Raw genomic sequence first — 18565 nt, 5'->3', positions numbered from 1 at the left:
TTGAAACATTTGGTTTGTTATTTTTTTTGCCTTATTAAAAATGTCTGCTCTTGGATGGCCCTTGAAGAAGAGTTCCAGGAAGCCTGCATACAGTGCAGTCTTTGTTTACCTCTTCGGCAGACGGAATATGTTTGCCTATGATGATTTGTTGTGCAGTGCTGTCACTGCACCAGACATCCCACATTTCAGGAATACAAGATCCATCATATATATGCGGCAATAGCACAAAGTCATGCCATACGTATGTGCAGTTCACCCTGTCAGAAGAAAAATCGATGATGAGACACTGTTGAAACACTATTAGTTCCTGCACAGGGCGGTAGAGAGCCACATCTAATGCCACAACACAAGTTAAATCTGTTCAGCAAATATGTTGTGTTCAATTTCCAGATATGCCAAGAAAGTCAATTGAATATAATGATCTATTTGGTAGCTGGTGTGAGTGGAAGAACACATATACGCGTTATTTGGTTTGACACGTTTTGCAATCTTGCATTAAAGACATTCCAGATTTCAACACACTCAGGATAAGACCTTGTTTTGCTAGGTTGCTTAGGAAGATTGTAATCATTGCATCTCCATTCATCTTGCTTCCAGGCTCTGTGTTCTCAACATTTAAAGTAGTGGAATGTGCAATATTTCCAGTATTGCACAGAAACCTTCTAGAAAGAATTTTAAATCCTTAGCTCTTCTGTTAACATCTGGGACATGGTAGGATATAGAGTCTGTCATGGAGCAGTATAGTTTCTTTACTGGAGGATTCAGCATGTTTCTATTGAACAATGTTATGGACTATGATTTATCTTTGTCAAAAGATGCTTGATGACAAGTCATCAACGTTGCATGAAGGGTTCACTTTCCATCAACGTTGTCCTTAAGGAAGTCCTAAATAGCTCTAGGGCAGTATATACATTTCTTATTCACAAGGTTCAGAACTTCATTATCTGTATCAAGCTAGAGAACTGCATTATAGTCGATTGGGAACCAAAGCCATGCGGTAGTTGCAGCAAGAATTTGCTGGGAGCTCTGGAATGTATCATTAGGCCAACAGCAACCTGAAGCAGAGGTTCATGTGTGTATATCTTAACTTTATTGAACTTAAGTCACCAAATCAGGTCTGCCTTTCCAGGCACTCATACATAAGAGTTTGTGGCAAACAGCAGCCTTTTGGTTCAATTGTGTATTTCCTACCTGTAACCTATCAAAAACATTCATCTCCCACGTATTCACCATTTGAGGGATAACACTTCTTGTGGTATTGGTTTTGTAACTTTGTCCTGAGTGATGAACCCTGTGAATTTCCACTTCTCTGCCAGGTTGGTTTTTCTGAAGTAATTTAGTAGCCTTCAAACTTGAATTTATGTTGGAACTTGCTGCTCATTGTTAACTGATTCCAAATAAATAGGCTCTGACTGGTCTTTGAAGACAGTATTGCTGGTTACTACATCCATGTAAAGATCTACATTTTCAGTACGCGTTTTCAGGGATTTCTCAATACCACGCCTTCCTCTTTAACACCTTTTGAGTAACATATTTCCTTGTAGTGTTGCTCAGCATCTGCCAGTGTGCCAATCTTTATTTCCAAAATGGCCTCTGATAAACAGTCAATGAATTCTAGCTAGCTTGCACATTCAGCAGCGTTTCAGAAGGATTTTCTACACGTCGTAAGACATTGGGTACATTTCTCACTTTTCATGATAAAGTAGGCCATAAACAATGTCATATGTAAAAACATCTTTTGAATTTATGCACCAACTCAACGTCAGTATCCATTGGCTATTTTCACTCTACTGAACACCATCATGCATCTTCTGACTTGCATTGTCAGTACAGATAGAGTGCAATAGACACCTTCTAGCTTTGAGTCTATGGCAAAAGAAATAGGCTTTTTTGTAATTTAGCTTGAGTACTTTGGGATCTTGTACAGGAAAGCTCCTTCCTGCACACTCAACTCTCAGTACGATATTTATTTTCTGCCCGCTGTTTTTTTGTATTAACCCTGCTGTATATCAAGATTTGTATTTATTCTGGCTGAAATTCGCTAAATAATTTGAAGAAAACGAATTTGCAGTAGTGGTTTCGATATTTTCACGTAGATACGAACATTTAACAGTAGTGCTATAAGTGTACATTTATAATATATATAGACATGGACATTCCTGAGACACCATCCCCTTTGCAGTAAATTTTGCTTGGACAAATTTTCAGGCTCGCATGCATTTGTCAAATAAGACTTTAGAAATTAAAATCCATCCACAGAGGTATTGAAGATGGTATGCATGCCATCAATACTACATGCCATGTACCATCCCGCAACCCATGCACATTATTAATCTATGCCTAGTTTCTGATAAGACAAACTTAGTCCACCTTTTGCTCACTAAAAGTGTCAAAGTGTGCTTGTTTTATGTATGCTCCAGTACTCATAACAACATCAGCTGGCATTGCATTAATGCAACTTGAGAGGAATCTACCATGAAGAGGTATATAAAAACCTGATAATATTACTAATGCAATGGTGATAAAAGAGTGCCCATATGACAACAGCAGCAATTATATATTTGATATGTGTATGCATAAATTCAGATCTAGTGTCCAACCACACGCAGACCAGACTACTCAAAGCAAGACTCGTGCCGTTTTGTAGCCCTTATTCAGTGCATCTTTCAGTACTACCTAAAGCATGCACATAACGAGCTGAGCTATCCCACAGTAGGTTTAAAATGTCAGCGAGGAGCTAGACTTAATTTCCAAACCTCTGTGCAGTGATTCGCACCAATTGGAATGCAAGAACTCTCTTCTTTTAGGGTGCCTGATAATGTGGTGTTTCTTACCCCCTGCTGAGGAATACGATGGCAGTAGTTTATTTACTTGGATTATTTTTTAAACAATACAGTTCCCCGTACGATGATGTTGCAATGCTGGGTGCCTTCAATGAGGTGTATGATACACAGGACCATATTGCCGAGGGAACAAGGCATGAGGTCTTCAGGTAACATGTATGTGACAGATCTCAGTAACAGAAGGGTATTATGTGGTCCTGTGCATGTGCAGTGGTACCCACTCCCTTGTTCAAAGGTCTTTTTGTGTTGTTCTTTATCAGGGAGATGGAGCGCATAGTCATTGTGCATGTGCTGAGGCTAGTCCCTGCGTAGAAAGTGGGGGGTTTTCATGTCAACTGCTGACTGGAGAATAAACATTTGCTTAAAAGGGACCTTTCCAGATCGACCTTGAAGGACCAGCGACTGGGCAGAGTTATGCGAGAAGTCACAGGAAATGTGTCCACCGTGGAGAAATTCACGCTGCAGAAAAAGGCCACTTCCCACATGACTTATTCGCAATGTTGGTGTACTTTTGGCAGCAGAATTACCACAAATGTGCAACATTGCAAATGGTTCATGTACAACGCGTGAATATTTCAGAATTTGGCCATGCTACCATGCAGAATCCCTTTTTATTTGCAGAATGGGTAAAGTGAAATTCATGAATGTTGCGTTGGCCACAGTTATTTGGCACAGCCCCTAGGTAGAACCCTGCGTTATGCGACCCAGGCATTGCATTGGAGGAATCTCTGCACTCGAGAGTGGTTCCCTTATGTTTCTTCCTCCAGGGCCTGGGTTGTTCAATCAGACGGGAGCTGCCTGATCTGGGTTTCGCTGCAGGAAGCATTGAGGGGTCAGTTTCCACAGGTATTCCATGGTTACAAATGCCATATCATATCATACCATACCAGTGATACCAAATGTTTTGTTTGGTGCAAATCATATTAAATGTGATCCTTTGATCCACTGGAAGCCAGTGTAGTGTGTTCTTGACCTTTGGAGATGAGTAGCCATCGTTACTCATTGACCAGAAGGGAAACAGTCATATCAGACAATATGTCAAGGTTTGAAAGAACGTAGACCTTGTTTGCATATATTAAACTATTCATCCTTTAACAAGGTCCCCGGGCTGTTACCACACGGTACATCCCTTGAAACAGGGTATTACTGCCATTAGCACCATGGGGATGCATAGTGGGGTGCTCAGAGCAATGGATGATTGTAAAATAATGGGCCGTGGCCAGCATGCAACCTGATATTGTAAACAAAATAAAATTGCTCTAAGATGGTTAACCATGGGAATGTAATGTAAGTGGTCTTGTATAGCGCCCTTCTGTCCCTATTGGTGGCTTGCTGAGCCTTATGGAGACCAGGGAGAGCAAGTCTCTTTGCGGAGCCTCGCTTCCGTTTTCATGGTGGACAGGGAAGGTGGTGTGGTGCAGCGGTGCCATGGGACATGGCATGATGCATGTGGGCAGAGCAGGGCGAGAGCAGATGGAGGTGGGCATTAGTTAAGTGGCAGAAAGGAGGGGGCGAGGCAAAGAAGATGGTGGGTGGGTGAGAGCAGCACACAGATTGTTCCAAACCAGGGGTTGGATTCTTGGGTTCATCTGGGTTTTTAGAGCAACCCGATTGACTGCCACCCTCGCCCAGTGTGCGAATAAACTATTCTCTCCATCATGATGTCTGTTCATCTCCACCGGGAAGATAACCTGGAAGTAAAGACAAAGAAGCTGGAGTCGAATGCTTATTTCCAGACTCAGCAGATTAACACCTTGGGTTTTTGAGAATCAATTACTTTCACTACATTTTCAAACTTAGTCTAATGCACATTAGGAATTACTCAAAGTTCCCATTCATGCCAGATAAATAGGTTAATAAAGTTTCAGCAAATGTACAGATTTATTGGAAAAACGCACAGCTGATCACTTTAGTGACTGAAGTGTAGACACAAAATCACGCAGTTCGGTGTGTGACAGAGCCTTTTCTGCAAAGGTCCATATGGGCTAATCTTACCTAATATGGTCATATTCTTCTATTTGTGGTTTCTTGTCAAAGAATATGGTGGTGGCATTTTGCAGAGTTTTGCTGATGTTCTTCAAGGAGTCAGTGAATGACAAATCTTTATTGACGTTTTGGAGCTCAGAGTTGATGTCCTTCAGCTGATTTTGTACATCTGTTGCAGAAGAAGGCAAGTAAATGAGAAGAATCGTGTGCAAGGGTTCTCAATGCGGGTCAAGCAACTCCACTCTAATATGACACATTTTACAATTGCGCGGTGAGAGTATGTATACTTCAGAACAATCTTCATAGAGTCTGCTATCTAGTTTGCATAGCAAAGTGCCAATCAGGAACTGAGTGCAAGTGGGAGATCAACAGAAGCTGTGTCCTTCATCAGTCAAGGGTTACTGATTATGTGGCCCTCAAGACATTTTGGACAGCAACTCTGATGCTCATTCAACAGTGATTATGCTTGCAAGTCCAAAACATGTGGAGGGCTACATAATGAGTCACAAAAATGCATAAAAGGTAACTCTGGAAGGAAAATGAAATAATGCAGAAGTGTTCTGTAATTCTTTGGGGGTGGACGCAGTCAAAATAATGTGGGGATCATTTTTGAATTCCCCGTAAATTATGAAGACGGGACCTGTTATGATTGCACTTTGTTGGTCCTTTCCATCTAATTTTCATAATTTGCACATAAGAGAGCAAAAGGAAATTGTGAAGTTTAGGCGTAATCGTCTTTACCCCCCACCCCCTTTTGCACTCTACTGAGTAAACACGACTTGCCATTTACGCATTTAGGCAGTGTTTATTACTTTTACTTGGGAAAAAAGCACACAGATTCCATAGGCATCTACAGAGTTTATGCTGGCATGAGAATGTAATGCTGGCGTCAATGCTGGAGTATTGGTATGGCGGAGACGAAGGGGGTGGTGGAATAATACATTTTGATCTATCACCTCTCCACCATACAAATGAATGAAAATATAGCATGCGGTAAAATGTAGGTGTTAAATGTTTATCCATACATTTATTTATTAGTAATACACAATCAGCCAAATGGCTTTGTATATACAAGTAAAACAGTAAGAACATTTACACAAATAGCCACGACGCATACACCAATTTAAAATCAATACAGATGGTCAATCATTAGTTCATAGTTATTGTAAAAGGTCGGCTTGATTGAACAATACTATATCATTCCCGATAAAACATTCATTATTTAATTTAACACTAAACATAAACAGGTTAAATAAAAACATACCATAAAATAGGATTTCAATCACAACTATAAAAAGGAGATACATCAAGCTACTATATTCATAATTTCTACACATTTCCAATAAAATTTAACAAGATAAAATATCAGATTATGATTGCAGCCATTTAAAAAAACTGACCATATTTGAATTAGTTTTTGCAAATTGATTCTGTTATACGCTTTCAAGTAGCTTGTTCTTAACTTCTGTAGGCTTTCACATCCTTGTAGCAGATGTTCAATTGTTTCAAGTTCGCCAGTGCCACATAACCTTCAAAAGCGTGCATTGCGTGGAATACCTAACATGGCACCTTGGGTCATAAGTGCAATGCTTCCGTTAAATTTCACTCTGGGATATTGCCTTGCAATCGCGCCATTAGGGAACGCAGTTAAATATGAGGGTTTGGTTTCTTGGGTAGAGATATACTCACAGAAGACAGTGCTGATAGTTAATTAACAAGATACTGTTCTTTACTGCCCTGTGATAGCTTAGATTTGAGACGAGACTTTATGACATAAAATGGACCTTTGCGTAAGTGTCTGCAACAACCCTCTTGCCATTTAGTACAGATAGTTATCAATTCCCCAAGAGTGCCAATGGTGTGATAGTTGTCAATTTCACAGAAAGCATTTACAAAGTTGCCCATCGTAGTATAAAACTCAGATTTGAACAATTTATCACAAAATATGGACTTCACAATCACGTCAGTAACAATACCACCAAGTTCAAATTCCAAGTACAAATACTCAACAGGAAGTGAGGATGGCAAACATAAAAGCTTACGCAGTGTAACTGCTTCAAATTGTTTCAGTATTGGTTAGTATTTGTGGCCCCAGATTTGAATCCCATAAAAGAATATCAAACAGGCTTTCGTTTGATACAATAGCAGAATTGTCTCAATCGAAATTCCTGATTGTTTGTCTATAAAGTGCCTGATGGCCTGATGGTGCTAACAGCTATGTTGCATTTACGTTTAGTTTCGTACCAATGAATATCCCACCTCAAATTGTTTTTAAGTGGATACCTAGGTACTTATAGCAAGTAACATTCTCCAATTGCAACCCATTCAAAGAACAGACAAGGTTACGATTCTTGTGGGCAAGTGGAGCAAATTTCATGATTTTACTTTTGTCAATGTTAATCACTAACCCATTTGCTTCAGCAAATATACCGAATGTGATGATCAAACATTGGAGTCCTTTACGGTTGTGGCCTATCAAGACCAGATGGTCGGAATAGGCCAACACTGGTAAAGTGCTGTCCCATTTTTAATAGGCATATTGTCGGACTGGTAAACTGAAGACCCAGATCGGATAGATATAAGTTAAAAATGGTAGAAGCAACAATACACCCCCGTTTAATGCCTCATCGTGTTGATAAGGAGGCGGATAGATTGCCTTCAGCATCTAAGCTAATTTGGACTGAAGTGTCGGTGTATAGGAGCATCAGCATTTTCAACAATCCTGGTAGGATATTCCAGGATATACATTTTTTCCAAAATCTACCGTGAAGCACAGAATCAAAGGCGGCCGAGAAGTCTATGAATGCAGCATAAACCAATGATTTCCTACGGTTCGAAACATATTCAATAGAAGTGACTAATATGAGCAGATTATGGGCGGTGTTGGAGGTTTTTATGAAGCCCATCTGATTAGGAGGCAATATGTTATTGACAATGATCCAACCATTTAGGTCTATTTACAGGACTTTGGCGAGTATCTTCAAGGGTACATCCAGCATAGCAAGCATTTGATAATTAGACGCTAAGCTCCAGGTGCCTTTTCTGTGGACAGGCAGAATATGTCTCTCACTCCATGTTTTGGGTATGACGCCTGTTTTGCCAATGTGGAAAAATAGTATGTGTAAACTATGTGCCCACATACCAGGTTTAAATTTGACCAAGGCGTTGCAGATGCCTATCTGGCCCTGCTGCTCCTGATGAATTAAGTCACTCAATGATGTTGGTGGACAGGTCCAAACTATGTTGGGAAGAAGAGTGTCAACCTCGCAATTTGTTAGACCGAGGGTATTCGCAATATGCGTTGTCCAGCCTGGTTCAGTCTTTCCGTTAATTAGGAGTCTTCGGGGTGTAGAGCCTCTCAGAACTTACCAGAATTGTGTGGTTTCCTTTTGTAACGCTAACTGAGCGACTTCTTTCCATTTTCCAGGTTGCGGATGCTATGATTTTTTTTTAGCCATTTACGATAACGTTGTTTGCCGATTCCAATAGGGCAACTTACTTCACTAGGAGAAAATGGCATAATGTGAGGAAATAATGCGTTGCTTATGGTTTTTCTTAGTTGGCGTTTCGCTATTGCTACTAATGGGTCGTAAGTCACCCGTTTGTCAATTTTTTATCAGTTCTTTCTGCAATGCTTTTGTACGTACGATGGAAAATTGCAGTTTCTTTTATTTGTAGCACCATCATTACAAATGTAGGGATGATGGCCTCAGATTGTTCACCCAATGCCAGATCGTGACAACCTATGAAGGAGGGAAGCAACCTACGCAAAGCAGTTGCTGCTCATTCTAACTTTAGGTCATTCCAATGAATTCTATTGCCCTGCTGGTTGGTGGCAATATCTCCAATTGTTGCTTTAGTGCTTCGTGAAATACAGCTGACAAAGGGTGTCAGCAATAGTCATAAGGGGAGATGATCGCTTTTGGCACATGGAATTATTGCCATGTCATTAACCAGAGGCAGACCCACTGCATTAACAATCATGTAGTCCAAGGTGGAAGCTGATTTACCACTTACTCGAGTGGAGGCCATAGGCGCATCACCTGGGCATTACCCATTCAGGCGCGTCATGCCATACTCGTCTAACAATGACACCCACTTTTTCCCACGCCAGTTGGCTACACTTGCGGGTGGACACGGCTTCGAAGAATAATCTTCATTGTGTAAGAAGTTAGTTAAATCGATTAGGGCGTTGAAATCACCTACTAAGGTTATGGGTAATTGTAGATGAGAAATTTCTAGAATAGTTTGAACTGCTGAAACATTTTCGGTTGTTACTCGATTGTTGGGAGAGTCATACACATAAATCAGTATGAGATGTTGTGAGCATAGGCACATGGTAGTAACTAATAGTTGAAACTGGGCAATGAATTTCCTGTAGAGACCAAGGATTTTACCCTACACCGTATCAAACGTGGGCCTGAGTGTTGCAAAAAAGTTAATTGAGTTTTATGGTAGAAGGGAAAAATGTTTGTTGGTTTGGAGAGAGGGAAGGAGGGAAGTTGAGGCAGAAAAACAAAGGTGCGGGGGTCTCCCTGCACCCACTTTATTATTGCAATTTTTTCAGAAAATTTAGGGTTTTGATGTCCCAAGCATTCTAAAAATAAGTACAAAATGCTAAAGTAAATCAATGAGAATGTTTTATACATTATTTTTGATTATATTCATAGATCGCAATTTTGAAAACAATTTCAATTAACAGAAGAGGTTGCTATTCTTCCAGACTGTAAAGTGCTTTTAAGACAAGGGTGATATTTAATCGGTCTCTTTTTTAAGATCAATTTTTTAGTGCCATTTATTTGGGTTAAAGAAAAGGCAACTTTCCAGGAATTCTAAAAAAGTGAGATTGCAATAAATTGACCCATGAAAAGGTGTTAGCTAATACTAAAGGCGTATAAAGGGAAAGGTATTCTTGAAACTCTTCCGTGTTGGGAAAAAAAAGCAGGTGACATACAGCCAGGTGCCATAGGGAGAGATGTTGCAGTAGTTCACAGGCGAAGTAAAAGTAAAACACAGGACTAAATTGAGTAAGTGGCTTACTTTCAAGTCCGTGCATTAAGTTCAGACGTTTATCCCAAAATAATTCCATTGCCCCCCACACCTCAGAAAGCAGATTTGCCCTGGCAAAAGGAAAACAGGCTATGTTACATCAACACATTAGGCCAACATACCACGTGTCAAATGTGCACGTGTCATGGTGGAATGATTTTCTAATATGTTCCAGTGTTTTTAGAAATAGGGCAAACTTTGTCCTAGTGCTAATACCGTTCAACATTGTATTTGCCCTGATGTAAAGTTTCTGTAATATGGCCCCAGATATCCCTGTGGGACCTTAACTTTACTTTCGTGTTAAGGATCAAGTGGTATATATGCAGGAGGCTACGCTATGGAGGGGCCTGCACTTACTAGACAAACGCTGCAAACAGCTATGGACACCATGTTCCGGCGGAGACTGACTCCTTCTGATAATTTCAGGCACATGCGTTGTTATCTATCAGCATGTCAATGAGGCAAAAATACATACAAAGTGTCTTCATCAGCAGTCATAAGAGTGTGATAACACAACTGAAAACTCTTGATGTGAATCGAATGAAGCGAAGCAGTACCATTCTTATGTGTACTTTTGCTTTATCACTTATTGAAGGGACGGACTAGGAACTTTGATGAATTGCGGGTTTCTGTCACTTCTACCCAAGGGGGAGTCTTTCATTGTGAGTCTAGGGAGGTGAGCCCACTATGCAACACCCTCCTTAGGGGTAGAGGCAAGCGGGACCTCAACAGGAGAGACTCCTCCTTCGGGGACAGGGACTACTATTCCACTGAGTAACTCTTAAAGCCCAAGACCTTCATACCTTTTTTGTCAAGATTCTATGAAGGAAGACAAGAACAACAATCCCATGTTTGTTACTGTCAACCAAGTACCCTTTTAAGATCTACGAGAGGAACTGGGATGAAGACGATCACTCAAGTCATAAGGAGTGAACAAGTGAAGGAGAAAACAAACTTGTACAAATACTCAAGGAAGCCTGAGCAAGATGTCATCAAAACGAGAACCTGTCTTTGAGAGAGGGGAACTGCGAAGTTCAGGTCAGCTGGTGCTGCTTAGCTGCAGCGGTCCAGGACGTTCGTCGTCCTACACAAAACGAGAACTCAGACGGAATCCCGAAGTGCTGCTTTGGGGAAAGGGAGCCATGCTGCACACCAAAGTGGAAAGCAAGCGTGCAGAGAAACAGAGAAAATCAGCAGATTACTGATGTGCTGTGTTGGGAAAGAGGTGGCATGACTGCTAGAGAGATGCAGAGGACCCGTTGGTCCTGCAACAATGCCAAGTCCACAGAAGCAAAGTGGACTGAGAAGGGAGTGAAGAAAGGAGTAACTGAGCAACAAGCTGGTTGGTTACCGGAGCGAGAAGCTATGCTAACAAGAGGAGACAGAATCCCTAGTCCTCGTAGGACCCTGGTGACGTTTCTCAGACGAACCAGAGGTGAGGGGGCAAACGGAAATGGAATGAGAGAGAATAATGAACTTTATTGGGACACGTAAACTTTATTGGGACACGTATACTCGTCTCAGTTCACCAGATGTATTAAAGATACAGGAAGAGAATAGCAAGCACTACTGGGACACACACACTCATCTCAGTACATCAAAGGCATTAAAGATACAGAGAAAAACATGATATTCCTCACTGGGATACGAATACCCGTCTCAGTTCACGGCAACTGCTACATATACCATGAAGGAATGACAATCATTATTCAAACCTCCCTACTCGTCACAGTAAAGACAAAATAGAGGAATTCTCAAGGAAGTGTGATAAAGCTTGCTGGAACACTCTTACTCATCCCAATCGAGAAGCGGGAATAAGAGAAAGCGAGAAAAAGTGTTGGATGTTTAAAAGTTGCATTTCACAAGAGAATGAGAGAGACTGTCATTAAGAGTAACAAGAAAGACACCGAAAGATCCCACAGAGGAAAAGGATAATTGATGGAACCTAACGGCAGAAGGCAGCAAAGGAAAAGAGCCTAGTAGCGAATCATCACGAAAACTGGGAGAGTCCAGTAGATGATCTGGTTAAATTTTTAAAAAGTGGTGGCAAGAATATATCTACTTGTATCGTATTAAATTGAACTTGGGGAAGGGAGTCGTTCTCCTGTGCTTTCGTTGTTATTATAGTGATGGGGTCAGGATAGAACAATTTTGGACAGCGGACCTAACATGATTTGGGACTTGCATTAATGACCGATGAGCACATTAGTTTGTTTGTTAGGTAGGGAACACCCATAGCTTAGGGAAAGATGGGCGTTTTCACCTTTTTGCTAAATGAAGTCTCTATAAATGGCAAATCAGAGTCTTTGTCGTCCTTATGACTGGCCACAGAATGAAAAGAGGCCCTGGAAAACATTTTCAAAGTATGGCCATATTGCATATTTTGAACAATCACAACCCTTTTCCCAGAAGAATATTTGGAAATAAAAAAGGAAAGAGACCATGATGGCAGAGTTCCCTGTAGGCCAATCCACCCTAACTCATTGATAGTGTTACATTAAGAAGACTTGAAATGGAAAAGGTCCATGTATCTGAAGATCAGATGCAGGACTGGTTGGTGCAAAGTGTATCCAGACCGATTTGTTCTATTCAACTCTCTTCGGAGGAAACCTATCTTATTGCTTGAGAGGGTTATTTCGACAAGAAGACCTTGTGGCTAAGGCTGTCAATAACTGGATGATTAATGCTAATGCTGATGTTGATTTTAAATAAACTGGCCTATTGCCTGTGGGGAGCACAAGCAAGACCTGCATCAACCTCAGGCCAGATCAGAACCCCAACTAAATAGATAGTGATCTGGCAAATGCGTGAATTAAAGAATGAGACCCTCATTATGAGTTTGGTGGATTTAAGAAAGACTGCTTGTGGTATAGCTGGAAACCCACATGCATTAGTGTTTTAACTTTTTCTAAAAGCCATTTCGGCCCTCTTTTTGAGGATGAAAATGGATTGTATACAGCAGTGGTCCATAGTACTGTTGCATATTAGTTTTAACTGCACAAAATGGTCAAGTACAGCCAATATGTGCACCTAAATTACAAAGGTTATGAGTAGGTGAGCATCTGCCCATTTTATGATCTCCCTTGAATGGCCCCATCAAACACACTGTTGTATTTAAGGGAAGCACTTTCAGTCTCCTTTGTTGCAATAAACGAGCTTTCAAAACTTCTGATAAGGGCGTTTTATAAACATGTTTATCTTGAGCTGTGGGTGGTCAAGCTTCAAGTAATAGAATTAGGTATTTTAATACAGCACCGATTTCCCATGGAACAATTGAAATTCCACGACGAGCATAATCAGGTAGTCAGTAAAAATCGGTGGTATTTCCAAATATTACTGTTAACACCATACTCATAATGCATTCCCTAGTGGTGAAAGGTATTAACTTCCTGTGTACCATGCACAGCCACGTGTTAGAGGTACACTCTGGAATACCAAAGGTTCCGGAATTGCACTCATATTGGTCAACATCTTCCTCCTGTCACTAGCTGTGTTTTCAGGATCTAATGAGGTGGCATTGCCTATTTACACTGATGACATGAAAGTCATCACCAATCTCCCCAACATCATTTCGTCAAAAAGACATGCACATACAAAAGCAGAGCTCCTGTTTGATTCTGAACCACGATAGACCGACCTAAACCTACTGCCGGCCCGGACAATCCCTTCTACCCACGAATCTCTTTTCTGTCCCACCACTTTACTTTTAAAATCCATCAGAGATGTCATTAACATCATTGTGAACTATCTTGAGGTTAATGCACTGTCGGAATCTCTTGAATCAGGGTTTTCAAAAGGAAATTCTCTACAGAAACTGCTCTCATGCTTGTCCCAAACCTTATCACTGCTCTCATCCTTCCTTATTTCCTTATTCGTCTCTATTGCTCATCTGCCATTGACATTGGGACCCATCCCTTTCCTATCCAAACCCTTTCCTCCCTACGCTTCAAGGGCACCAACCTCAACTGGGTGCCTTTTACCTCTCTGACCACCATTTCTCCATCTCTTCAATGACTAATACCTCCTCTCTCTGGCCCACCTTGCAGTGGACATGGTTCAGTCTTGGGTCTATTCCACTTCACCCAATATAAATCCTCTTGGGTACACTCATTTCATCCTTCGGCTTCCATTACCATCTCTTTGCTGATGTCACCCAGATATTCTTCTTCTCCTTCTCTTGTCCTCTACTGACATCTTGGAGTGCATAAGCCTAATGTGAACCTCTTGGACCGATGTGTCATTTTACTCCTGTCTTCTAATGCCAAACCTACTCTCCCACCCCCTATCTGCTTTCCTCCAGACATCCTCATGGCAAGAACCAATGCTGTGGTGAGGACCAACTTTCTAAATATCACAAAAATCCACACGCACCTCTCACACCCCTCTGACAAAGCCCTTACCTCCACCGTGGACCTCAGCAAACTTGATAACTGTATTTTCCTGATCTTAGCCCCCCTTCTCATTTGCTCCCCTCAACACATTATTCAACTATGCAACATGCAGCCTCAACAACTGACTAAGGTCTTCCCCACTTTGTCATACCACAATCACGCTGGATGGCCCCAAATGCAAAATTGCGCTCTTCAAGTTCTACTCATTGGATCAGAGTCTCAAAAAATATTGGTGTCTGTTATGAGATCTGCAGTGAATCTCATCACTTTTTTGATGAGATGTGCTCTATACACAAAGGACATAAGAATGCGCACATCACAAATGCGAGCATTCAGATGCCCTATGCCACCCCTTTTGATTTTCACAAACACGATATGTATGTATGTGCTCCTGTCACCAAATGTTTCCTTTTTATGTATAATGAATTACCCCTTAAATACCTGCCTCTCCTTCATCCATACAATTCATTGAAACTATGTATATCTACCATGAAAAGGCAGTACCTCTGCTAGTACTATCTCTGCTCAGCGTTTGGTAGAAGTGCCTGAACAACCAACTAAACAAGATCAGGGAGTCCAACTCAGCAGTTTTATTGCACGCATACAGTCCATTTACCCATGTATGCAAGCTCAAACTAACAGAAATTCAAAATGTCCAATTTCACCTAATCTCATCAATGCGGCCTGGTATCTTGGGACAAAGTTCCAATCTGTCACCATTTTTAAAGTACCTCTATGCACTCTTATCCCCACCTATTGTTGTATGCCACATATTACACCAGGGATTAAAGGTATTTATTATCTCTTACCGTTGCTGAGGAAGATCTGATCAACTATCCATATCTCACTTATGACCAAAGTGCCATGACCACAGTGCTATCAATCCTCTCCCACCTTGACCATGAAATGAATTGTACATAGTTCACCCATTGCAACTCTTTGTTGATGTTGCAACATTCGCTTCACGATTACTTCACGGCTACCTGGTCCAAAAATTGTAGATCTTGATGCGTTGAATATTGTACATTAGCCTGTTATATTCAAGCCCTACGTTCCCCTTTTAGGAATAACACCACACTGGGCCTCCAACACATCTGGTTCCTTCTTATGCTCTCCTTAAGACCCCTATACTCTGCCAGGCTTCACTGTGCCATGTTTTATTAGGCCTCCACTCTTTTCATTCAATTGGTGCCTCAGAGGACAGAAAAGATATTCAGAATAACTTCAAGACCAGATCGTTGCCTAAAAGAACACTCAGAGCGAGGCTCTGATAGTCAAACCGGCACTATGACTAGTGGTTTGGTTAAAGTCTTGGGACAGGAAGTCATAAAGCTAAGCCTAAATACTTTAAAATCACTTCATGTTTTTTGGAAACCAAATATGTCCAGGTTTACACTTTTAGATGTTAATGAGAAAAAAGTCCAGAAGCAAAAATAAAAACTGATTTCAGCTGGATTTGTAAAAGTCTAAATCTGGCCACGAAAGGTCGATGGAGGGACTGCAGATGACGTGCAAGGAAAATAAAAGTACCTTCAGCAGGTTTAAGAAAACATCTGAGGCTCTAGAACTGGAAGTCATATTTTAAACACTGTAATTTCAGGAAGTCTTGGCTCCATTTATTTGGCATATGTTTAACTTTCTCTGGACTTCTAAAATTCCCAAAGGAACTTTACATAAGTAATGACCAAGATACCATTATTTGGTTTGGGCAAATTCTATACCTGTTATGAACATAACACGAGCTATCCTCCAAGCCTGTCTGTCTAACTCAAAGGTAAATACAAACGGTATGCCGCCAGGAGATATGTTTAAATTGTAAACACAGTTGGCTATCTATACTTCAAGGTCCTTCTCCAACCACCAACGGCAACATTGTGCTCAGAAGCATGAGTAATGTAAATAAGGAAACCATTATTGTATAAAGGTGGCTTTATGCAAGCAATCAAACTTTATAGCAATCTATGGTGACTTGCAGAAATCATTAATGAGTCACACGATTCTCCCAGCTCACACAATTGTGCAAGTCATTTGCCTTTCACTTCCCTAACCTTTTCCTGGTTACACTGTACAGTTGTCAGAAGTCTTAGTCCTACAGCTATACCAACAATAGGATTGTTGATTGTGGGTTTACCGAAGAGCAAAATATAGCCAGCAACATCTTGCCTGGTTTCCAAAATATCCAAACTGTATGAAAGAAATGTACATTTAATACATTCATGTTGAATGTCTTTACATAATATTTCTCATTCCGACAACTTAGAATTCTCTACCACACAGTGAGGGGACAACAAAGGATTTGAGACACAAATCAGTCGACTTGAGACACAAATCAGTCTTTAAACAATGATATTTATCTGTTTACAACACTGGGGTTTGAGTAAAGTTAAGACCAAAGTTTGCAGTGTCTCCTGCAACAAAGGGGCCAGGTGCCACAGGCGCTGTGACACTGAGCCGTGGTCCACCACAGGGACGATCCTACAGCTGACCCCATCATGCCACACCTTTGAAAGCAGGTGCACCTCTTCACAGGATAAGTGTAGTTACTCTGGTCTCTAAGAAAATTAAGGAAGCAGCCTTTCTGCAGATTCAGCGACACCTGTTTGCTTAGTTCCCCTTGTGCAGGTTCTGAAACCACACCAGAATCCATCAAAAGAAAGAGGGGGGCATTAACTCGACAAAGCATTTCCTGTGACAGTCAGCCGGCAACATAAAAGAAAAGATAGAATTAGGAACTCCAATATGGTGGACATGGGTGTCAAAGCTAGCGTTCAGAGTCATCCAGGCTCAGTGAACTATGATTCCCAAGTTCCCTATGCCAATCTAATGCACCCGATTCCCATTCCACCAGAGGTAGGTTGAAGGAGGGGACAACGCTATATAAAACCTCAAAGGCTCAGCAAATAGGTGGTGGAGGTAGGAGAAAGGGCTCATTTGGTGCAGCTGGGAGAGAAGACGTCGGAGAAGGAGCTGAAGCAGGAGACTGGAGCCGAGCCCCTGCAGCCTGTAGAGCACAGGAGGCAGAACACTGGATCTGAGTTGCTAGAAGGCTGTAGATCATTCGATGTGAGACTGTAGAGCCTGCAGAACATTGGATCTGAGATCCAAAAGCCTGGGGAGAGCAGGAGACAGGAGTCTTAGAAGGCTGGGGTAAGGAGGAGACAGGAGTTTGCATGGAGGAACTAGGAGGCTGGGAAAAGGCAGGCCCAAACGGTGGTGAGCCAATAGCTCCAGTGGGCTGGGAGGAGAATCCAGGAGGTTAGGGAAAAGGAGGGTCAAGAAAGTGGCAGAGATAGGGGAGAAGGGAAAAACCTTGGTGGTCAGGAGAAGGTGCCCAAATGGGTGATGTAGGTGAGAGAGTAATAAGTAAATAGAGCAACCATAATTCTAATAATGGAAGTGCCCAAAGGGTTACAGAAGGTACACAAAGTGGTGGAGAAATTGGTAGAGATGGAAGATAATAGGAATATCGTATGAGGTGTAGCAGAGGGGCCCAATGGGGTGAAGAGAGGCCCCCAGGTGCGAAAAGGTTAAGAGAAGAGGCTGTTGGTGAAAGAATATAGGGATGAGAGAATAATGAGGAGAGGACAGGCTATAGAGGAAAGTGATGCAAAGCGGGTAGGGGAGGAGTTGAATAAGGTGGAGTAGTAGAGAAACGTATGGATGCTGAAAGCAAAGCTATAAGAAAGAAGTGAAGGGGGAAATGTGGGTAATCTCAACAAAGGAGTAGGAGGAGGTGGCGAGGAGACAATGAAGACCAGTAATGGACTAGGGGAGATAGTAATACAGAGAGGTATAAGGGGGCATTTGGTGAAGAGAGGTTAGTAGAGCTGAAGACAAAAAGGGTAACCGCTAGAAAGGTATAATGGAGGAAAAAGCTTTGTGGGAGTGAAACCTGGGGCGAGACACCAGGGGGGAGAGAGGGATTGGAGCTGGAAGAGCAGAACCCTGATCAAGAGGAAGGAAGTGGGGAAACTAGTGATACCCGCTTTAGTGTAACCTCCTCAGGGACGTCTTTTCACCAAAATGCCTGGGGTAGCAGAAGTGACATAGCATGACCATTGACCTCTGATGACATCACAGGAAGTTATGTAATTTGACCCTGCCCTGAAGTTACATCACGGGAAGTGATGAAATACAACCTTTCACCCCTTGACAAAACAGGAAGTGGCATCACATAGCATCGTTCCTAGGTACACTATGAAAAACATGGATATGATATCACTATAATGTGATATACATTTCATACAAGAATGGATCACCATATGTATCATTAATATCAGTGTGTATTGGCCCATA

General features: G+C 41.5%; 1 protein-coding gene across 5 annotated transcripts in view; it reads right to left on the bottom strand.

Moving 5' to 3' along the window:
- The window catches only part of LOC138473098 (prominin-1-A-like), a 1012351-nt gene that overhangs the window by 317386 nt on the left and 676400 nt on the right, over nucleotides 1-18565 (bottom strand). For all 5 annotated transcript variants that reach the window (XM_069611612.1, XM_069611614.1, XM_069611613.1 and 2 more), the window contains one exon: nucleotides 4839-4998. In XM_069611612.1, the coding sequence (XP_069467713.1) occupies nucleotides 4839-4998 (160 nt within the window). The remainder of the gene's footprint in view (nucleotides 1-4838; nucleotides 4999-18565) is intronic.

Source organism: Ambystoma mexicanum, chromosome 8 (assembly GCF_040938575.1).
Source record: "Ambystoma mexicanum isolate Mex_15411 chromosome 8, UKY_AmexF1_1, whole genome shotgun sequence".
Taxonomy (NCBI): domain Eukaryota; kingdom Metazoa; phylum Chordata; class Amphibia; order Caudata; family Ambystomatidae; genus Ambystoma; species Ambystoma mexicanum.
The sequence above is the reverse complement of the archived record's forward strand: the minus strand, read 5'-3'. Positions and strand labels throughout refer to the sequence as shown.